General features: G+C 52.5%; 1 protein-coding gene and 1 long non-coding RNA gene across 2 annotated transcripts in view; one reads left to right on the top strand and one right to left on the bottom strand.

Annotated features, from left to right (window-relative positions):
- Positions 1-22,736, top strand: part of CSF1R (colony stimulating factor 1 receptor) — a 34,525-nt gene that overhangs the window by 5,159 nt on the left and 6,630 nt on the right. Inside the window, exons 2-14 of the mRNA XM_003900353.3 lie at positions 465-722; positions 1,153-1,437; positions 3,246-3,382; positions 4,042-4,201; positions 8,230-8,422; positions 11,189-11,304; positions 11,462-11,582; positions 11,701-11,891; positions 13,506-13,621; positions 19,938-20,064; positions 20,192-20,296; positions 20,811-20,921; positions 21,910-22,072. Coding sequence (XP_003900402.2) covers positions 465-722; positions 1,153-1,437; positions 3,246-3,382; positions 4,042-4,201; positions 8,230-8,422; positions 11,189-11,304; positions 11,462-11,582; positions 11,701-11,891; positions 13,506-13,621; positions 19,938-20,064; positions 20,192-20,296; positions 20,811-20,921; positions 21,910-22,072 — 2,083 coding nt within the window. The remainder of the gene's footprint in view (positions 1-464; positions 723-1,152; positions 1,438-3,245; positions 3,383-4,041; positions 4,202-8,229; positions 8,423-11,188; positions 11,305-11,461; positions 11,583-11,700; positions 11,892-13,505; positions 13,622-19,937; positions 20,065-20,191; positions 20,297-20,810; positions 20,922-21,909; positions 22,073-22,736) is intronic.
- Positions 3,278-18,621, bottom strand: LOC116274971. Its single transcript, XR_004183857.1, has 3 exons — positions 18,479-18,621; positions 4,008-4,239; positions 3,278-3,390 (listed from the first exon to the last, which is right to left on the bottom strand). It is a non-coding gene; the product is annotated as an uncharacterized LOC116274971 (long non-coding RNA).

Genomic DNA, 22,736 nt, shown 5'->3' with positions numbered 1-22,736 from the left:
ACTCTGCCGGGCTAAGATCCTACATCTCTTTTTTTTCTTTCCTATATGAATTAAGTCAGAGGACTTGGCTGTGAACATTCCATTCATTTCTTTCTTCATTCGGTGGTAGAAATACATCCACTTTGTACACAGGGTTAAAAGAGTTCATTCCTGGGGAGAAGAAAGATGTCATCACAGCAGGGTAGACTGAGGCAGGAGGCTGAGGACCCCAGGGAGACAGAGGCCTGAATGAGAGGCTGAGCAAGCTGCAAGCCCCCTTTCTCAGAGAAGGGACCTCCTGAACATCAGAGACATCAATCTAACCCTGAGTAGGTTGAGGGTTATGACCAGGGGCCAGGGGCTAATTCAAGGTGGTCCCTTGATGGCACAGCACCATCCCTGCCAGGCTACCACCCATCTCAGAGTCAGGTCGACCCAAGGGGTGCATCCTAGACCTCACTTCTGTCTGCTGTCCCTCCCACCAGGTCAGGGAATCCCAGTGATAGAGCCCAGTGGCCCTGAGTTGGTCGTGAAGCCGGGAGAAACGGTGACCCTGCGATGTGTGGGCAATGGCAGTGTGGAATGGGATGGCCCCATATCACCTCACTGGACCCTGTACTCCGATGGCCCCAGCAGTGTCCTCACCACCAACAACGCTACCTTCCAAAACACAAGAACCTATCGCTGCACTGAGCCTGGAGACCCCCTGGGAGGCAGCGCCGCCATCCACCTCTACGTCAAAGGTGAGGAGTCTGAGCCTCCTCCCAAGAGGCCTGGCCCAGCAGGCCCCACTACAGTGCGCCCTAAAATTAACAATCATAACAATTCAGCTCTGCATTTACTGAGTGCTGGCTATGAGCAAGGACCTGGAAGAGCTTCTAACGTGGTGCAGTCCTCCCAATGACCCTGCAAGGCGGGTCTATGATGATGCATTTTCTAGAAGTGCAGGGAGATTGTCCAAGGTCACGCAGCCTCACACAGTGGGACTAGAGTGGAGCCCAGGTGCATCTGACTCTAGAGTCCCTACGCTGAAGCGTCCACTGAACTGTCCTGGCATGGTGTGAGCTCAGATGAATGACCAGCCTCTCTGAACTTCCCTGTCACCTATGTCCAGGTACTCCTTGGCCCAGTGGAGGAAGGGCAGTTATAACCCTGTGCCCTTCTCTACTCTAGATCCTGCCCGGCCCTGGAACGTGCTAGCAAAGGAGGTGGTGGTGTTTGAGGACCAGGATGCACTGCTGCCCTGCCTGCTCACAGACCCGGTGCTGGAGGCAGGCGTCTCGCTGGTGCGTCTGCGTGGCCGGCCCCTCCTGCGCCACACCAACTACTCCTTCTCGCCCTGGCACGGCTTCACCATCCACAGGGCCAAATTCATTCAGGGCCAGGACTATCAATGCAGTGCCCTGATGGGTGGCAGGAAGGTGATGTCCATCAGCATCCGGCTGAAAGTGCAGAAAGGTGTGTGGGGCACAAGGGGACCAGCAACCAGGCCTGGAGAGCGGGGACAGAGAGCTGGCAGCCACACGGGTGGTGGCTGGGGACTGGGCGTGATGGGGGGTAGCAGGATGTCCTCCTCCTTTCACTTCTTCCCCTCAGTGGTTCCACAATCATCCATGGGGCAGGACTGACAAGGTGTTGGGGCAGGGAGACAAACCACATGTGAGCAAATAACTCAGTGGGCAAGGTCATCTCAGGTCATTACACATGCCACACAAAAAAAACATTCAACAGGGTAGCTGAATAAGAGTGTGTCGGGTGGGGAAGCCTCACTGAGAAGAAAACACTTTATTAGAGCTGGAATCTGAATGACACGAAGGAGGTGGCTGTGCAGAGATCTGCTTCAGCAGGGGGACAGTGAGTACCAAGTGGTGAGGTGGGAACAGGCTCTGAATGTTCTAGGTATGGAAAAAGGACTGAAGCTCAGCCTCAGACATGGATTTCCCACTCGGGGCCTGCCTAAGGCCAGGTGCTGGGCATGTGAAGGGGAGGGATGCTGAGCCAAGAGGTAGGGAGGAGATGGTGGGCACATGTGATGGCTCTTGCAGTGGCCAGGTAACAGTGGAGGTGGAGTCTCACCCTGCTGGGATGGCAGGCGGGATTCTGGTTTCTGGGAGGACTGGTGAGAGCAAGCAGGGCCCCAGGCTGAGGACCTGGGCTTGAGACAGCAATCAGTCCCTGTAACGAGGGCCAGGGTCAGAGTGAACTAGCTAGCCCGATGCCCCTGGGGCCTGAGGCCATTAAACCTGCCCAGGAGGTCAAAGGACCCCAGCCGTGTGGGCAGAGGAGGCCGTTAGGGCTCTTTCCTGGCACTTCATCCCGCAGAGCCCTGGGTTGGCCAAGAGCCAAGGGTCCTGGGCCCTAGCTCTGCCTTGATCCCCCTCAGGGACCTTGGGGGAGTCCTTTCATATCCCTGGGCCTTAGGAATCTGGATTAGATTATCTTTCAACAGCAGCAATGGGCATAAATATGAACTTAAGGCCTACTGTGCATCAGGCATCTTGCCGGCTGCTGGAATATTCCTGTCATGGATTTGACATTCGACTACAGTCTAACTATTTAATAGAAAGTAAATACAAACGTGATGAGCAAGAAACCAAGCTGGGGGAGTGGAGGGCGTGGGGGTGCTGGGGAGGCTAATTCATATCAGCTGGTCACAGAGGCCTCGCTGAGGAATTTTTGAGCTAAAGATCTGAAGGATGAGAACAGCCTCCCATTTGAAGAGTGGGAGGAAAGGCATTCTAGGAGGGAAAGGTGAGTGCAAAGGCCCTGTGGTAGGAAAGGTGCAGGGGGCTGCATGCAGTGAACAAGGGGTGGGGTTGTCAGGGCGATCAGAAACAGGTTGGGGTATGGAAAGGACTTTGACTTCTTTTCTGAGAGTAACGGGAAGCCCCTAATGTTTACAGAGGAGAGAGGCATGGTCCCATTTATATTTGTAAGAGGTCACTTTGGTGAAGAGTCCAGGTGCAGGAGGCTCGGAGGGAGGCAGGGAGGCCTCTGAGGAGACTGGTACAGAAGTCCAGAGTGGAGAATGGTGACGGGACTGGGAAGGGGTAGAGGTGATGGAGAAAGTAGACTTTCCAAGGCCTATATAGGACAGGACTTGCAGTCGGGGGAGTAGAAGCAGCAAGGCTGCCTCCCAGGATTTGGGATGGGGCAGTGGTGGGGGAAGCCTGGCCAGTGTGGCCTGGCCCATGGCAGGGAGGAGAGCAACAGCTATATCACATTCAGGGAACCTGGGTGTTCAGGGATCTCTCCCCCGGTCTCAGTCATCCCAGGGCCCCCAGCCTTGACACTGGTGCCTGCAGAGCTGGTGCGGATTCGAGGGGAGGCTGCCCAGATCGTGTGCTCAGCCAGCAACATTGACGTTGACTTTGATGTCTTCCTCCAACACAACACCACCAAGGTCAGTCCCTGCGGATCACAAGGTGAAGTCACAAGGAAGGCCACCCTCCCAGCACACCAGGTTTTACACGGTGGAGTCATGGGCCCCCCACTCCAAACCGGCTGTCTCAGCTGAAGGCACAGTTCGGACTCCAGGAGGGGCATAGACTCGCCCAAGATCTCACTCCCAGTCAGTAGCTGACGTAGAACCAGGACTCAGGCTTATGCTGCTGAACTTTGTGGGGGTCAGTGGGGGAGGTAGTTCTGTGTCCCCTTGACACATGGCCTTTGCCCCGGCCTTTAGACAAAACCCAGAGGTGAGCTCACTTCTATTTAGCAAGGGTTTCCTAGGCCACCTTTGAGGCCCAGGAATATAACAGCTATTTCAGAAAGACTTTGGGAGACAGGGAGCGGGGGAGGGAGGATTCCAGGAGGGAATCACGCTGGGCTGCCCCTAAGAGCCCCCTCCCTTCCCACTGTGCCTGCCGTGTTCCAGGCACAGCCCTAAGCCACTTGCATGCATATCTCATTTACTCTTCACTACAGTCTTGGGGGCAGGGAGCCCCATCTTACAAGGCTCAGAGGACAGGCAGATAGTAATTAAAGGCTGAGGATTGGAACCCAGATCTCTCTAATCCCTAAACTACCTTGGTATAACATCTCCATTCCTTCTGGCTGCAGCTCGCAATCCCTCAGCGATCTGACTTTCACGATAACCGTTACCAAAAAGTCCTGACCCTCAGCCTCGGTCAAGTAGACTTCCAACATGCCGGCAACTACTCCTGCGTGGCCAGCAACGTGCAGGGCAAGCACTCCACCTCCATGTTCTTCCGGGTCGTAGGTAAGCATCAGGGTGGTGGTGGACGGTCAGTAGGGATTCTGCAGGAGTGGGAGCAGAAGGGTTTTGAGGAGGAAGCTGATGTCAGGGAAGGAGACCTGCTGAGGATATCTCTGCCGGAGTTCGTTTATCCAAGGCCTGGCTAAGGAGCCACTCTCCAGGAGCTCTCCCTTACCCTGTCCTGGGACCTCTCTCCCACCTTGGAGCTCTTGCATTGTATGGCTGCACTGGGTACACCTTAGCGCCATTTTTTGTTTTGTTTGGGGATTGGGGTCCAGTAGCTCCCTACTGGACTGCAGTTGTTCATTTTTTCACGCATTCCTTTATGGACACATGAAAAGACAATGATCGCCCAGTGATTATGGGGGAAGCACAGGGTGTCCTGGGAACACTGAGGAGTCCCCCAACCCAGGCTTGGAGAAGGTGGCCTCTAAACTGGGAAGAATGAAAGCTGGGTTAGCTGGGCAGAAGGGTGGGAAAGGAAGGGGAACAGCGCTTCTGGCAGAGGGAGGAACATATGCAAGACTCAAAGGCAAAGAGAGCATAGATCATTTGGAACACTGAAAGAACTTGACAACAGGTCGGATGTAGAGTGGTGTGAGGAGTGGCCACAGGGGAGCAGAGGAGGCAGCAGAAGCCAGAGGTAAAGGTGTCTTAAAGTGAGAGAGTAACTGCATCTTAACCTGTTGGGTGCTCATTGTAAAGAGGAGAGTGATGGGGTCAGATTGCACAGAGGAGGCACTGTGTGGTGGTCAGGAGTACACACTCCAGGGCAGTGTTCCAACCTGAGTCTGCCAACGACTAGCAGGTTGCTAACCCCACTGTGTCCCAGTTTTCCTACCTGTAAAATGAAGATATTAACAGTAACTGCCTTCATAGATAGAAGATAGATTAGATTAGATTAGATTAGATAGATAGATAGATAGATAGATAGATAGATAGATAGATAGTACTTAGAACAGGGTCTGACATAGGAAATGCTGTCCAAGTATGCACTAGAAGATAGTATCTGAGAAGGCTCAGTCTGGTACCATGTGGGTTGGATGGGAGCCTGGAGGCTGGAGAATAGGCTGAAGATGGCCAGTGGTGTGTGGAAGAGTCTAAGATGTAGGGATGAGGAAGAGAAAGGAGCTAAGGATGACCTCCAGGTCTCTGGCTATGGTGATTGGGTGCAGGCAGTGGCAGTCACTGGACTCGGACCCTGAAGCAAGGCAGGAGCTCATCAGAGTGGGAGCAGGCTCTGAGGCCTTTAGGTCTGGCTGTGCCTCATGTGTTGAATGTTATGGGAGACAGAGGTGGCGAGGAGCATGAGAATCATGAGCATTGCTACCCTAGAATACATGCATGACTTGCAGTAGATTGTGAGCTCTGTTGTGGACCCCATTATGCACTGGGGGCTTTGGCAGGGTAAAGGGGAAGAAGAGCAAAAGCACAAGAATTGTCCTTCAGTTATGGCTTCTAATCCTGTCTGCTTTCTAGTACAGGCATACAGTCGTCACTCAATAAGTGTTTATGTTCATTCACACTTTGGGCCAAACACTGTTCTAGACATCGAGGATACAGCTGCAAAAAAAAAAAAAATGAAACAGATACAACAACCCCTGACCTCATGAAGTGGGTGCTCTAGCTGGGAATGGGTAGGCAATGAGCCAAGTAAATTATTAAAAAACAAATGATATAGCATTTGCAGCTTCAGATTGGGTGGTCACCAAGGAAGATCTCACTGGAAAGCTGATATTTGAGCAAAGACTTAACTTGGTGAAGGAGCAAGCCATGTGGCCATTTTGGAGAAGGGAGTTCCATCCTGTGGCAGGATTGTGCTTGCCGTGTTCAGGGGACAAGTGGGCCAGTGTGGCTGCGGGGAGACAGCGAGAAAAAATGTGGTCTCAGATGAGGTCAGAGAGTTAAAGTGGGGAGGTGGCAGATCCCACAGGGCCTTGGAGGCCACTGTAAAAACTTGGGTTTTTTCTCCTGAGAGAGATGGGGAGCTGTGGGAGGGTTTGAGCAGATGAGTGACATGGTGGGGTTGGATGTAACAAGAATTAACAGAGCTTTCTTGGGCATTGAGTACTGTCTGTAGGGAGACAAGGATGGAAGCAGGGAGATGAAGGAGGCGGCTACCGCAGTGGTCCAGGCTGGAGCTGATGGTGGGTGGACTAGAGTGGCAATGGTGAAGGTAGCAGGAAGTGTTGGTGTTTGGATGGATGAATGGATGAATGAATGGATGAATAATAGATGGACTGCTGAGAGAGACAGAGAAGAAGAGAAAGCCTTGCCCCCAAAAGCTCACAGACTAGTTGGAGAGAGAAGAAAGCTACCTGGAGGGAGAACCAGACGCATGAAGCAGTGCAGATGTGGTGCCTAATGAGTGTGTAGTCTGGAAGGGCAGCAAAAGGCCAGTGGAGTGAGAGGTTCGTGCGTCCTGGAGCACTGAGTAGAGACTCCCTCATGGGGGTGAGTATTAAAGGATAAAGGGGCCTCTATAATGAAAAGGAGGAGGATGGAATTCCTGGTGGAGGAAATGGCTTGAGCAAAACCTCCAAGGTTGGAATGACTGTGGTGTGTTCAGGGATGTTAGGAGACCCAGATGGGTGGAGCGTTGAGTGTGTGTGTGTGTGTGTGTGTGTGTGTGTGTAGGAAGGAAGAGGGAAAGGGGCTGGATGAGCACAGTGAGACCTGATTTGATTGAGGAGAGCTTTGAATGCCAAGCTGAATAATGGAGGCAACGGGATGCCATAGGGGGCTTTTGAGTAGACATATGTCAGTGTAGAAGGGTGAATTTCAGATTTTTAGACAGAATAGAGTAAGGAGAGGAGCTCTTAGAAATCATCTAGTCTAAGGCTTGTGGCAGAGCCCTGAGGTTTTAAGAAGGCATGTCAGGGGCTACCATGACAGGCACGGAGAGGCTGAGTGAATTGGGGTTCTTGCCACAATTCCTTTGCCTGAGATTCAACAAGAGCAGCTGGATTACAAGCTGTGCAAAATTTCATTAGGAGAAACTAGTTAGTAGCTGGGCATGGTGGCAGGAACCTGTAGTCCCAGCTACTCAGGAGGCTGAGGCAGGAGAATCGCTTTAACCTGGGAGGCAGAGGTTGCAGTAAGCTGAGACTGCGCCACTGCACTCCAGCCTGGACAACAGAGTGAGGCTCTGTCTCAAAAAAAAAAAAAAAAAAAAAAAAAAGAGAAACTAGTTAGGACTCTTTCAGATACAAGTAACAGAAATCAACTCAAACTGGCCTAATTAAAGGGATTTTTTTTTCCTTATAGCTAAAAAGCTCATGGATATCAGCTTCAGGAACACTTGGATCCAGGCGTTCAGCTGATGCTGGAAAGAATCTATGGCTCCCCAACTCTCAGCTCTGCTTTTTCCTTTTGGGCCTAGCCCCCAGAAGGCTTTCCCCTTGTAGGACTCTGACTGTCTGCCTTGTAGTATCTGACCTAGCAATACCAGTAAAATAAGGGCTTCTCTTTTCCCAGAGTCTTAACAAAAATCATGGAATTGAGTGTTATGGACTCATGGTAACCCAAACCAATCACTGGGCCAGAGGGGACAGAGTACCCTCACTGGCTGGCCTGGGTTACACACCTACTCCAGAGCTATATTTGGGAGCTGCATTGACTGACTTATGACCAGAAGAAAGGGAAATAGATGAGGACATGTGAAATTGTGTGTGTGTGTGTGCATGCACACATGTGTATTTTTTCTTGCTGCCAAAAATTTTTCAAAAACTTGGAAAATCACAGATTATATTCAATCTCTTCATTACACAAATAAGGAGATGGAGGCACAAATGGGGATAGGAATTTGCCCAGGTTCTCCTAGGGCCTCAGTGAGAAAAGTTTTGATCCAGCGATTCTGAAGGGGGTGGTGAGAAGAGGGGTGTTAGAGGACCTGTCTTGGGTGGTGGTGAGGACTGTATACCTGTGACATAGCTGCTCAGGGACTGGATCAATGGGTGGATAACAAAATGGACAAATAAACCAGGACATCTTCCCACTAATGCCAGATGCTTATGTGTTCTGCTTTCCAGAGAGTGCCTACTTGGACTTGAGCTCTGAGCAGAACCTCATCCAGGAGGTGACCGTGGGGGAGGGGCTCAACCTCAAAGTCATGGTGGAAGCCTACCCAGGCCTGCAAGGTTTTAACTGGACCTACCTGGGACCCTTTTCTGACCACCAGCCTGAGCCTAAGCTTGCTAATGCTACCACCAAGGACACATACAGGTACCACTTATCAGTTCCCATCTACACAGCCCTATAGCCAGATGGGGGATGCTTCAGCAAGAATCAGGACACTTGGCTCATGTCCCAACCTTGCTGTATGACCTTGAGCAAGTCCCTGTCCCTTTCTGGGCTTCACTTTCCCTGATTTCATGGAATCCCAATATTGGTTATCTGTGTTTGAGTTCCGGATGAAATTGACTTACCTCTCCATCCCACATCCTTGGGATAGTCAACGCCCCACCCAAGGGTTCTACCATTTCTTGGGAGTGTGCATTCTCATGGCCCCTCAAGAACCCTCAGTTTCATTCATTTTCCTCTCTTGGGGCCAATCTAAATGCAGAAAACAGCCCCACTCACAGACACCCTCTTGATAATGACTGCCCAAGTTATCTGCCACATACACAGGCTTGGAGGGAGGGGAAGAGGGAATTAACATCACATAATCACAGATACATGAGATGTTCTTTAAAGGAGTGTATTAACCTAGCCCCGAGAATTTCTCATTGGCTGCTCTTCTCCGTAAGCTCAAAACTCTTCCCATGAAGTGCAATCTATAATAACTCGACACCCCCTCTTCTTGCATCTCTCCACTCCCACAATCCTGTGTATTTCACACACACATTTTAGAAATCTTTTTCCTGTCTGCTTATGAACTGTGGTCTTGGGGTCTTACTTTCTCATCCAAAGTGGCTTAAGCAGGTAGGTTCTAAATAAGAAAGCTTTGTCCCTAAGAAGAACATTCATATCAGCTATACCAGGTATTAACTCAGGTATTAAAATAGTTCTTTCTTTTCTTTTCCTTTCTTTCCGTTCTTTCTTTCTTTTTTTTTTTTTTTTTTTTTAAGACAGAGTTTCGCTCTTGTTGCCCAGGCTGGAGTGCAATGACATGATCTCGGCTCACTGCAACCTCAGCCTCCCGGGTTCAAGTGATTCTCCTGCCTCAGCCTCCCAAGCAGCTGGGATTACAGATGCCCACCACCATACCCGGCTAATTTTTGTATTTTTAGTAGAGACAGGGTTTCACCATGTTGGCCAGGCTGGTCTCCGAGAACTCCTGACCTCAGGTGATCAGCCCGCCTCGGCCTCCCAAGGTGCTGGGATTACAGGTGTGAGCCGTCGTGCCTGGCCTAAAATAATCATTCATACCCTGCCCTTTCAGAATGAGACAGTACAGCCTGATTAAGGGTAGCGAATGCGTGGTGTGCATGCCACACGCACTCTCATTCATTTTTCTGCAACTCTCTTCTGCAGAGTGTAGATGTGGCCTCAGAGTCCTCCTCAACACAGGCCCCAGGCAGTATTTCCAGCATAATTGGCTCATGAGAGATCTGTTTGTCATCCCTGTGTGGATCCCTTAGACTAATTCCAAAACTCTTTGGGATTCTGGTTCTAGCTCCGGAAGCACAAACCTCACTAATTCCCAGAATCTTGCTTGCCAATTGTCAGAAGCAACAAGGATGTTTTCTTGTCCTCACCTTCCTCCTCTCAGTTCCCTTCTGGTCCTTTCTGGCCAGGTCTCTGTCTTCCTCTCATTTAAAGCAGAAGTTGTGAATTTGGAATCTGTACGCCCTTTGGAGGGGGCTGGTCCATGGATGGGTTTAATGGGTCCATAAGCCACAGAGGCATTGAGGAAAGGAACACGAGATCCCCTAAAACACAGTAGTCTGGGCCCTTTCAGCATAAGGCAGACAAGCCCGGACTCCGAACAGCCACAGAATTTTAGTTCATGTGGTGGGTGTGTTCATAATGGTGACTTTCAATCCTCCAAAAAAGTCCAATTCTTTTTAGTTAAAGGGGTGGAGGTATCTCAAGAACTGACCTGGACAGAGGGCTTCTATATGCCCAGGGTCTGGCTGGATGAGACTGCTCTCTGAATACCATGGATTTTAGTCCAGTAGTAGCTGCAGACATTTCCCAAGCAAGAACTGGCCATTTGCTATAATTTCTAAAATTTTATTTATTTTGACAGTGAACTGGGGGACTTTTTAAAAAACGTATTTATTACCTAAACAACACATGTTCATTGTGGACAAATTGTAAAATAGAGATAAAGAATAAAAAAAATTCCCAGAATCAGCCAAAGATGATTTTTGTTGTCAGTTTTCGCTCCCGAGCCTTTTCTGTAATAAACGGTACCATTAAATTGAATGCCCACAAAGAGTCAAATTTTGTGTCAAGCACCCTAAATACATATCCCTTTAATCCTCAGGCCAAGCCTGTTAATTAATTACCATCGATATCACTCACAGCAAAGGAAATGAGGGATCAGAGAGATTAAGTACTTGTCTAAGGTCACACAGCCAAGAAACGGCAGCACCAGGACTTGAACCCCAGTCTCTGCAGCAACATGGCTTAGAACCCAGGGCCCTACATCCTGCCTCTTGTCTTTTTCTCAGTCCCTCTTGGCAAGGTTGGCACTTCAGGGATTTTTAGCAGGGATTGCAGCTTTCATGAAAGCTTAGTTCAGTGACAGTGGTCAACACAGGGGACCTGTGACATGCCTCCCAGCATCATGAAGACATCACCGCTATTAAACCTCAGGAAAAAAACACTTTCAGATAAGAAAACCAACTGAGGAAATAGGATTGATGGTTTTTGCATGTCTCAATGGCACCCTGCCTGAGTACCTCGCTTACCCAAGGCCATTGGGCCCTGGATATTTTACCAAAACTAAAATAAACCCCTTTAAGGCTGTTATCTGACTGCAGTCCTGTAGGGGCCATACTAGGCTGGGGCTCACCAAGACCACCTGATTCTCTCCTGCAGGCACACCTTCACCCTCTCTCTGCCCCGCCTGAAGCCCTCTGAGGCTGGCCGCTACTCCTTCCTGGCCAGAAACCCAGGAGGCTGGAGAGCTCTGACGTTTGAGCTCACCCTTCGATGTGAGTGCTGGGGCGGAGTGCCGCCTGGGGTGGAGTCCCTGGGACTGCCTGGAGGGATGGGGTTGATGGGGGCAGGGCACAGGGAAGGAGGTACTGACTGGGAGGTTGGGAGGTGGCGGGGAGAATGTGACTTGGGGCCTCCTCGTCTCTTCCTCAGATCCCCCAGAGGTAAGTGTCCTATGGACCTCCATCAATGGCTCTGGCACCCTTTTGTGTGCTGCCTCTGGGTACCCCCAGCCCAACGTGACATGGCTGCAGTGCGCTGGCCACACTGATAGGTAAGTGGGCTCCACTTACCTCCCTCACCTGGGCTCAGGGGCTGGGCACCCTGTGAGTGGGAGGGACATGCTGGCACTGGGAACCCTGAAGCTCTGAGCCACAATCTGCTTTTCCCAGGTGCGATGAGGCCCAAGTGCTGCAGGTCTGGGATGACCCACACCCTGAGGTCCTGAGCCAGGAGCCCTTCCAGAAGGTGACCGTGCAGAGCCTGCTGACCGCTGAGACCTTAGAGCACAACCAAACCTATGAGTGCAGGGCCCACAACAGCGTGGGGAGTGGCTCCTGGGCCTTCATACCCATCTCTGCAGGTGAGCGGGAGCCTTCGCACCCCCTACCCCACCCCGGCTCCTTTAGGTGGAGACAGGAGTCGGTCCTGGAAACTGCCCACCCCACCCCCAACCCACCCTGCCGAGGGAGCTGGGGTCAGATCCACCTTTGGAGCAGATCCTAGCAATACCAAGATCTACCTCTCTGGGCCAATCCAAGCCCCTCCTGCCCGGCAGGTCTCCTGAAGCAGTAGGATGGAGCAGTCTCTGCGAAAGCGGAGAGAAAGCAGCCTGAAGAAACTGGCCCCCACTCTTATCCCTGCACTCTAACTCATGCATTAATTCACGAGGATGTGCAGGCATTATGCGCCATGTGCCAGGGACGTGCCCTATGCAAGGAAGCAGTGCCTCCCCAGAGCTTAGAGTCTGATGAGGGAGGCAGGCAATGAGCAAGGAGGCAGGCAATGAGCAAGGAAACAGTTCATCTCCAGCTCAGGGCCAGCTCACAACGGCCTTCTCCAACTCTCCCCTCTTGCTCCAGACACAGTCTATCCATTTGAGGTTGCTGTGCAAGAGGCTGCTCCGGGGAATGATGCCCGGCCCTGTGCACAACACAGGCTGCCGCTCTCTGCTTTACACAAAGACTCCTCACCAGCTAGTTCTGTGGTTCTCAGAGGCCCACAGCATCCTCAGGCTTTTGACAGCTAGGCTCTGGTACCCACTGTGTGCCAGACCCTGGCCTCTGCCTGGCTCAGAGGTGGTCACTCGTGTCCCCAGCTGCTGACCTTGGACAACTGCTACCGGGGTCCAACTGCATGCAGGTGCCTGTGGCCACTCTGGGTCTCACTGCTGGAGGTTGTATATTATAATAAAGCCAACATTTTGTTGAAGGCTTCTGCTGCGCCAGGCACTGTGTTAAGCTCTTTACAGGGATTATCTCGATTAACTCCTACAAACCTAGGAAATAAATACAATTTTCCCTAGGCTCAATGTCACACACCTCCTAAGTGGCACAGGTGAAATTTGACTGCAGACCTAAGTTATTGATCTGAGTAAGGAAGTGGAAATTATGTCCTCCAAAACATCACAAGAACTAGGATTATAGATCCAGGAAAGAGGAGAGCCTGGGGACCACAAGCCTGGCTTTCTAGACCCTCAGAAGGGCTGTGTGATTCCAAAGGGCATGCCGGGAAGCTGCAGGGGAAATGCAGGAGAGGAAGGTTGCAGTGTGACCTCCAGAAGGCCTTTCTGACCCAGCTTCCTGGAGGTGTAGTGCGCTCATCATCTCCCGTCACTGAGGGTATGCACGCAAGCCATGGCTGGGCACCAGGCCAGGCTCCTGCGGAGAGGTTTCTTACACTGGCAGAGGGTGAGACTGCATGACCCCAGAGCCTCCCTACTCCCAGCAACAGGAGGCTGTGACTCCGGACAGGGTTTGGGGTGGACATGAGCAGAGCTGGAGAGGCCGTCCTCTTCCTCTCTTGGGGAGGGTCTGCAGGAGAGGCCCCAGAGGCTTCCAGTGGGGGACGCTTCATTCAGTCAACAAGCATTTATTGAGCACCCACTGTGTGACAAGCAGTGTGCAGGCCTGACCTCATCAGGGAGGGGGCTCAGAGGCACCCCTGCCTGCTCACTGCTTTGCTTCATGCCTTCCAGGAGCCCGCACGCATCCCCCGGATGAGTTCCTCTTCACACCGGTGGTGGTCGCCTGCATGTCCGTCATGGCCTTGCTGCTGCTGCTGCTCCTGCTGCTATTGTACAAGTATAAGCAGGTGAGCCGGAGCGCAGTGGGGCTGCCAGGTGTCTGAGTGAGCCAGATTTGGACAGTACCCCCAGGCTGCATGGATTCACCCTTCCTCCTCCTGTCAGTCAGTCAGTCAGCTAACAGCTCTTTAGTGGGTGCCTACTGTATGCCAACATGAGCCAGTTGCTGGGTGGCCTCTGAAGCTCTGCCTTCATAGTGTTTACTGTCTAGTGCGAGAGACAGGTGCTAATCAAATAGCCATGAAAGCAAGGGCACACCTGTAATCCCAGCTACTTGGGAGGTTGAGGCAGGGGGATCACTTGAGGCCAGGAGTTAGGGACCAGCCTGGGTGATACAGCCAGATCCCAGCTCAAAAAAAAAAAAGGCATGAAAGCAAGGGCATGGATTATAGAGTGAGGAGAGGCTATGAGGAGAGGAACGGCATTCCGGGGCAGCCTAGACCTGGGATTCTCTCAGCCTGGGGGTGTCCTGGCACCCAGCACGGGACAGAGGAAATGGACATACAAGGGTGGTGTCCCCTGGGCTAGGTCTGAGCCCTGCCCTAAGTAGCACATGGTCTAGTGAAGGCGAGAGCCTGTGGCCATCCTCTTCATTATTTCATGTTACTGTCCTATTAGTCGAAGCTGCCATTTAGTGCATGTTGCACAGGTAGTATGCTCCCTGTCACTGCCTGCTCAGTATATGATAGTGATTTGAGGGGTATTTTTCTGTAGCATGTTACCTGCGTCATCTCATTTAATGCCCTCAGCAACCATTGTATGCAGCTAGCATTAGCCCATTTTACAGAATTGTAAACTGAGGTTCTGAGAGGTTTGGGACAGTTGCCCTTGTCTACAGCTGGTCAAAGGCAGAGTCTGGTTTTTAACCCTGAGTGGGGGACTCACTCCAAAGCATGTCCCAATCATTACATGAAACATTGACTCATCTTATTTTACCCTCACAAGAAGCTGGAGGCAGGAAGTATACTAGTCAGTATCTTACCCATCAGGAAGCTGAGGCTCAGCAAGGTTAAGAAACCCCCCCAAGGGGCTGGGGGATATGATTGGCACTGGGCCCCAGGGGCTTCTGTCCCTAGAGCCCATGGCCTCCACCGCCTGCCCGACCACACAAAGACCATGTGCAATGTGATCAGAAGCTGAGAGGACCAGGCCAGAGGGCTGTGGGAGGTCAGAAGCGGAGGCACTTTTCAGGCTGGTGGGTAAGGGAGACTGCCTGGAGGAGGTGGCTTGGCATTGGTGGGACGGGCTTTGGAGGATGAGGGATGCAGCAGGGGAGATGAGACTCAGGGAAAGGGTATCTCTAGGGGAGAGGGCAGAGTGTGCAGAGGGGCAGGCAAGGGGAAGACCAGGGTGGGGTTGGGGGTCTGAAGGGTTGGACCCCACCCTGTCAGTCCAAGGCCGTCAGTGGGTTTGAACAAGGGAGTGCTGTGATCAGGGGCTGAATGACCCATCTTGCGTCCCCTTGGCTACCTTTTCTTCCCCACACCTCCCTGGGGCTTTTGTGAGAAGAAGGCTTGAAGTGGGCAGGGTGGGAGACATGTTGGGGGAGCCCTAGGGGCACATGGATCGGGCTCTCTACTCCTGCCAGCACCCAGCATGAGAAGGCTGCCCTGAGGGCATCCCCGGTCAAGACCTCAGGATCTAGGTCCAGCTCTGACACTGTTTTGCCATGTAACCTCGGTTGACTCGCTGTCCTCTCTGGGCCTTAGTTTCCCCTCTTGTACCATGGGTCTGGGTGCTCTTTAACAACCCCTCCTCCTCTGACAAGCCGAGAGCCCACTGGTGGTCTACTTTAAGAACCAGAAACTTGGACTTCAGTGAATCTGGGTCTAAATACTGCCTCTGCCAAGTTCTGGCTATGGGATGATGGGAAAGTTGGTGTGTCTAAGTTTCTTCTCCATTTGTAAAATGGGATCATTAACAGCCTGTTGTGAGGGATCCCGTACCACAACGCACATAGAGGACTGAGTGGGGTGCTGGACGCAGACAGTCTCCGTGATAGGAGCTGCACACTTTTGTCCCAGGAGGAAGTTCATTGGGGAACCAGAGTTAGCTCATGCATCTTGGGATGGTGGAAGGGAGGGGGAGGTCTGAGGTTGGGCATCATCTCCTTGACTACATACCCAAAGCAGTTGTTTGGCCCAACCCACCCACCTCCAGGGACAGGACCTTACTCACCCTTGGGGCCACCCGTTCCTTCTCTGAGCAGCTCCAGTTTTTGCAAAGTTCTTCCTTACATGGAACTGAAAACTGCCTCAGTGTCCACAGAGCTGCCAGGACAGCCATGCAGAGATTCCAGAGAAGGGCCTAGGGCCCCCTGCAGCCCTTTCTGCCTTGGGCTGGCCAGCCCCCTTGGCTGTGGTTTAGGAACTCTGTATCTTCTCTCTACGGGACCATTTTTGGAACATGTCACCTCCACACTTCCTGTCCAGGAAATTCAGCTGCCCCTGGAGCCCATGCAAGGCCTCGAGAAGACTTGCAGCTACCCTCCTCCCCTATACCCATTCACAGGCCCTTTAGCTCCAGGCTGAGGTGTCCACCCGTGGGACCAGACTTTGAGGGGTCAGGATGGTCATGCCCCTGCCTCAGTGCCTGCCCTCCCATCCTCCTCTGCCTTGCTCCATGAGGTTTGGAGCCTTGCTCCTTCACTAGGGACTCAGCCCAGCCTCTCCTCATTGCCCAGGCCTGGGGAAAGAAGTGGCCTGTGGGGAGGGTTTGTTCTGCCTCAGGGCTGAGTCATCACCTTTCTGTCCCCCGGAGTGACCACAAGGGGGGCTGTGGGGGAAGAGAAAAGGGCAGGAGTCAGCAGGCTCCCCTGGAGGAGGAGGCACACAGGGAAATGGCTGAGGCAGCAGAGAAGCGAGGGTCCGGGGAGGCCGCTGGAGGGACCACGATCCTGGGAGCTGGAACTGAGCTCTGAGAAGGGACAGGAGGGTCCCCAAAGATTCCACTGGGAATTGTTCAGATCGCCACCTTCCTGGGATGGAGAACATCCACCCACCCAGAACCAGCAGGCCTAGATGGGGAGGGGACTGGGACTTGGTCTCCATGCCCCCTTTGGTGGGGAGGAAGGGAGGAAGTCGGGGTGGACCTGGAGCTTAGGCCCATTGCAAGGGATCAATGGGGTGATGTGCTTCAAGTATCTAGCCCAGCGCCCCACTCCCAGGCAGAGCTCAGGAAGAACTCGCTGCCATCATGACAATCACGTCCACCCTTCTCAGGAAGCCTGGCCCATCCCCACCTCTTGATCTCACTCATAGTTCTTTGGAAGAGAGGCTGCCTCTGGGTAGATGCCCATGAGCCCTTTCCAGGGATGGCACAGGTGCCCTGGGAGGTTTACAGGCCCAGCAGGGGCAGAGGAGGGTTCTGGAGGCAGGCGGAAGGCAGCTTGGTCTGCTTCCAGGAATACGAGCCTAGGATTCAGAGATCTGAGAATCCAGCCAAACCTCTTCCTCCTTGATCCCCTCCCTTTCAACAGTGCCCCCTGCCCAGCTGGGGGCAGGGAGGGGCTGACTCAGCCCAGCTGCAGAGTGACAGAGGAACAAGAAGTGGTGAGGAGAAAAAACAGTCTTGGCCACAGAGGCTCCTAGAGATGGAAGTGGCCGGGAGAGGCTGAAGAATCCCCTCCTCGCCCTGTGGCTGTCTTTTGGGCTGGGAAGGTGCCCACGGGCAGGATTTGGATCCTCGGAGGCTTGGGAAGTTCTTCGCCCTGTGTCCCATTTCAGCCTCTCTCCCAAGCTACACCACAGAGGCTCTGAAGTTCATCTGCAGTCCACCCTCCTGAATCAGAGCCCGGAAGTTAGTTCCTCATTTCTAATTGCAGTCTTTTCTCCCTAACTACCAGCTAGAAGTTCTTCCTGACGGTTAGCTGGAATCTTTCTCCGTCTCTCTCTCTTTAAAAATGTCAACATTTTATTTTTGATTCGGGGGTAGATGTGCAGGTTTGCTGCATGGGTATGTTTCGTGATGCTGAGTTTTGGGATATGGATGCCATCACCTGGTACTGAGCATAGTACCCATAGTTTTCCAACCCTCACCTACTCCCACCCTCCCTGCTTTAGTAGCCCCCAGTGTCTGTTGGTGCCATCTTTATGCCCATGCGTACTCAATATTTAGCCCCCACTTATAAGTCAGAACATGTGGTATGTAGGTTTTCTGTTCCTGTGTTAGTTTGCTTAGGATAATGGCCTTCAGCTGCACCATGTTGCTGCAAAGGACATGACTGGAATCTTTTCTCTCAACCACGACTCGCAGCTAAAGGCCAGCCTCCTCCCCAGCACCGGCCCACACTTCCTTTAAGCTTCTAACTCGGGTGCCCAGGGAAGGAGCCCAGCTGCAGGCACAGCCAAACTGGTCCCATCCTCAAAGCCTGGCCGGAAAGAGTTGCTCTGCTGACCCAAGGCCTCAGTGTCCTCCACCGCCCCAGCCCAGCTTCCACTTTCTCCCTCAACTTGGTCTTCCATCAGCACTTCTCATGGGCAACCCTTAGCATGGTGCTCCCCCTCAGTAGCTGCCCTCTAGGCAAGAAACAGGGGCAGCCATTCCTCCTCCCCACATCCTAGGGCTGTGCCTCCCCTGGCTGGGTGGTAACAGCATGGAGAGCCTAAGGAAGGAAATCGGGTCTTTCCAAAGGTCCTGGTCCTCCCGAATCTATCTAGTGGGCAGGGTCTGTCTCTCTCTCAACAAGGTAAAGACAAGGCTGGGTGCGATGGCTCACACCTATAATCCCAGCCCTTTGAGAGGCCTAGGCAGAAGGATTGCTTGAGTCCAGGAGTTTGAGCTTAGTGAGCTATGATCGTGCCACTGCACTCCGGCATGGGTGAAGGAGCAAGATCCTGTCTCAAAAAAGTCAGATGGTGACTCACCTGTGTCAAACTCTCAGGGTCTCTTGCTGCTTGGCCAGGTGTAGTAGCTCACGCCTGTAATCCTAGCACTTGGAGAGGCCGAGGCAGGCAAACTGCTTGAGCTCAGGAGTTCAAGACCAGCCTAGGCTGCGACAAAGCCCCGTCTCTACACAAATTAGCCAGGTGTGGTGCCACACGCTTGTAGTCCCGGCTGCTTGGGAGACTGAGGTGGGAGGATTGCTTGAACCTCGGGGGTCGAGGCTGTAGTGAGCCAAGACTGCCTCACTGCATGCCAGCCTGGGTGACAGAGATCCTGTCTTGGAAAAAAAAATCCCAGAAGGGAACCCACTTACCTTATCATAGCCCTCAAGACCTTCCTGCTTCTGGAACCTTCCCCCCTACTTCCCTCAAGTCATGATGGCTGCCTTCCTGTAGCTCAAACTTGGCAGGATCGTTCCCATGTCAAGTATACAGTATTTCCATGCACAGTTCCTGGAAAATTCTTCCTCTGATGGTCACATGGCGGGCTCTTTAGGGGCCCTTCCCTGACTTATCTTTATCTTCTTCGTAGCACCACTTGAGAATTTCCTACATATGTATTTATTTGCGTTTAATGCCTCTCTCAGCCACTAGAATGCAAACTCCATGGAGGGGCAGGGACTTTGTCCTGTTCAACTTTGAATCAGCGGTGCCTGACACAAATAGACACTCAAGAAAGTATGTGGATGGGCTATTATTATTCAGCCTTAAAAAGGAAAGGAATTCTGATCTATGCTGCAACATGGATGAACCCTGAAGACATTATGCTGGGTGAAATAAGACAATCCCAACAGACACATGCTGTGTGAGTCCACTGAGATGCAGTGCCTAGAGCAGTACAATTCACAGAGACAGAAAGCAGAATCATGGTTGCCAGGGGCTGGAGGAGGCAAAGGGGAGTTGCTCTTTAACGGGAACAGAGTTTCAGTTTTGCAAGATGAAAAGAGCTCTGGAAATTGGTTGTACAACAATGTAAAATGTAATTTACTTAATACTACTGAACCATACACTTAAAAATGGTTGAGATGATAAATTTTATGTATGTTTTACCACAATTAAAAAATATATATATTTGGATGGGAGGGTGGGTGGGTAGATGGATGGACAGATGAATGGATGGATAAGATCTCAAGTCCCACCCTCCCTGGCTCAGGAATTACCAGATTATCAGAGATATCAAGGCCCTCAGAGGTTGTCCTGTCCAAGGTCTTCAATACACAAATAGGGAAACTGAGGCTTGGAGAAGGGAAGGTCACACAAGAAGGCAGAGTCAAGAAGGAACATGCTCTCATGTCCTCTCTCAGCCCAGAGCAGGCCTCGCCCTGCCTTCTCCCACTGGGTGCCTCGGGACTGCCCACACCCCTGCTCTTAGGGGTCGGAGATAAGGTCCACGAACTGCCTGCCAGCCCCGACTGCCATGTGCTCCCTTCCTCTTCTGCAGAAGCCCAAGTACCAGGTCCGCTGGAAGATCATCGAGAGCTATGAGGGCAACAGTTATACTTTCATTGACCCCACGCAGCTGCCTTACAATGAGAAGTGGGAGTTCCCCCGGAACAACCTGCAGTTTGGTGAGACGGCAGCTCAGCACCCCACACCTTCCTGTCACAGGGCCTATGGGGGTTGCAGGGGGCCTGTGGGCCTTTGGACAGAGGCCCTTTGGTGCCCTGGGACCTAAGGGACCTGTGTGCGTGGCAGGTAAGACCCTCGGAGCTGGCGCCTTTGGGAAGGTGGTGGAGGCCACGGCCTTTGGTCTGGGCAAGGAGGATGCTGTCCTGAAGGTGGCTGTGAAGATGCTGAAGTGTGAGTGATGGGAGGGGATGAGGGAAGGGATGGGGGGTGGTAGATGCTGGGGGTGGACTGGCCCTGGTGTCACAAGAGGCATCGCCCACATTTCAACCTGTTGAAGCCTGGGGGATAGAGCTCAGGGGTGAGGACTTGAGTTTTCTTGTGAGCTCCAGGCGCCCTCTGACTCCTGCCTCCAAGAAGGTCTGGGTCACCCTTTAGTTGTGAAGGGGCTTCTGACTGAGTTCCAAAAAGGCTGTGGGTGCAGAGAGGTCACCTAGGACCGTGGCTTGGCCACAGTTTGGCTTCCTGTCACCTGAAGACCAGCTCAGTGACAGGCCCATCTCTCTTCTCTCTCTCTGTCATCTGTGTGTCTGCATTTTTCCTCCTTCTTTTGGCTTCTGGCCACTCCGGGTCTCGGGGTATGCCCTGCTTGCTCCCCTGGGTCTTTGCATTTGGTCCCCATGTATCTGTGTGGTGCTCTGTGTCCTGCCCTCTCCCCGTCTGTGGGACCTGTGGTTCCTTCTCCCAGCCACGGCCCATGCTGATGAGAAGGAGGCCCTCATGTCTGAGCTGAAGATCATGAGCCACCTGGGCCAGCATGAGAACATTGTCAACCTTCTGGGAGCCTGCACTCATGGAGGTAAGGGCCTTGGGGCTCATGGGGCCAAGGTCTTGGGGCCTCTGGGGGATCTGAGGGCCCCAGGGCTACCTTGTTCCATCTTCCCCTTCTCAGGATCCTACTGATCCAAGTGCCAGTGGGATCCTGGTCACAGCATCCCTTAAACTCCTGGGCCCATCTCCTGGACTAGTCAGGAGCTGCACGGGCAGCTCAAGGCATAGAGACTGATAGAGGGAACATCAGAGCCCCTGGAGAAGGAGATGAACGTGCAAGCTCCTAGGCCCTGCTTCCAGGGAGCTGGATCCTGTGGGTCTGCAGTGAAGCCCCTGTCTACCTCTTATGAAGCCTCCATTCAAGGATGCTTGGACACTCTCCCCAGGGCCCACAAAGGTGCCCCAGGCTTTCTTGGAACTCCAAGTGCCCCACATCCTCTTCACCGAGAGCAGCTCTGACCTACACTGAGCCGCCACAGCTTTCCTTTGAAGAAATAATTCTTGGGCTACATTTTTTTTAAGGCCTTTTTTGTTGTTGTTGTTTGTTTGTTTTTTCTTGAGATGAAGCCTTACTCTTACCCAGGCTGGAGTGCAGTGGCGTGATCTTGGCTCACTGCAACCTCTGTCTCCCGGGTTCAAGCGATTCTCCTGCCTCAGCCTCCTGAGTAGTTGGAACTACAGACGCCCGCCACCACGCCTGGCTAATTTTTGTATTTTTGTAGAGATGGGGTTTCACCATGTTAGCCAGGATGGTCTTGATCTCCTGACCTTGTGATCCGCCCACCTTGGCCTCCCAAAGTGCTGGGATTACAGGCACGAGCCACCACGCCCCGCCAAAGCCATCTGTTTTAAACAGATGGAACTACTGAGGCACAGGGAAACTTGCTCAGAGCCAGGGATAGAAGTCAGCTGTGCTGAGTCCCGGTCCAGTGGCCTCACTGCCCCCAGTCCCATGCTCCTGTTCACACAGGGGAGCAGTCAGCACCTCCCTTACCCCACACCCTTGGCTGCTTCAGGCCCTGTACTGGTCATCACGGAGTACTGTTGCTATGGCGACCTGCTCAACTTTCTGCGAAGGAAGGCTGAGGCCATGCTGGGACCCAGCCTGAGCCCTGGCCAGGACCCCGAGGGAGGCGCTGACTATAAGAACATCCACCTGGAGAAGAAATATGTCCGCAGGTAGCCCCTGGCAAAGGATAAGAAAAAGGCCAGGTCTGGGAGGCGGGCGGGACCAGAGTCTGTCTTCAAAGCCAGCTCAGGGTTGGATGGCTAATGATTGGGTGGCTATGCGGCCCTCACCTGTCACCTGTGTCATGGGAAGTAGCCACCCACAGGTTTTATGGGCACCTCTGTTTCTCTACTCCTTTTCCCCTTCATTCAACAAATATTTGAACATCTACCATGTTCTGGGAGTGTGGAGGGCAAAGATGGGCAGCTCATAGTCTGGTGGAGACATGCATTAATGAAATCACCACCCAGTGTGTGTAAAAGATCAACCGAGATCTGTGCCTGGAGCCCTAGTAAGAGATGGGCAGATGTGGCTGGGTGTGGTGGCTCACATCTGTAATCCCAGCACTTTGGGAGGCCAAGGTGGGTGGATCACCTGAGGTCAGGAGTTTGAGACCAGCCTGACCAACATGGTGAAACCCTGTCTCTACTAAAAATACAAAATTAGCCGGGCGTGGTGGCGCATGCCTGTAATCCCAGCTACTCAGGAGGCTGAGGCAGGAGAATCGCTTGAACCCTGGGAGGCAGAGGTTGCTGTGAGCCAAGATCACACCATTGCACTCCAGCCTGGGCAACAAGAATGAAACTCCGTCTCAAAAAAAAAAAAAAAAGAGAG

This window comes from Papio anubis, chromosome 5, assembly GCF_008728515.1.
Source record: "Papio anubis isolate 15944 chromosome 5, Panubis1.0, whole genome shotgun sequence".
Lineage (NCBI taxonomy): Eukaryota > Metazoa > Chordata > Mammalia > Primates > Cercopithecidae > Papio > Papio anubis.
The sequence above is the reverse complement of the archived record's forward strand: the minus strand, read 5'-3'. Positions and strand labels throughout refer to the sequence as shown.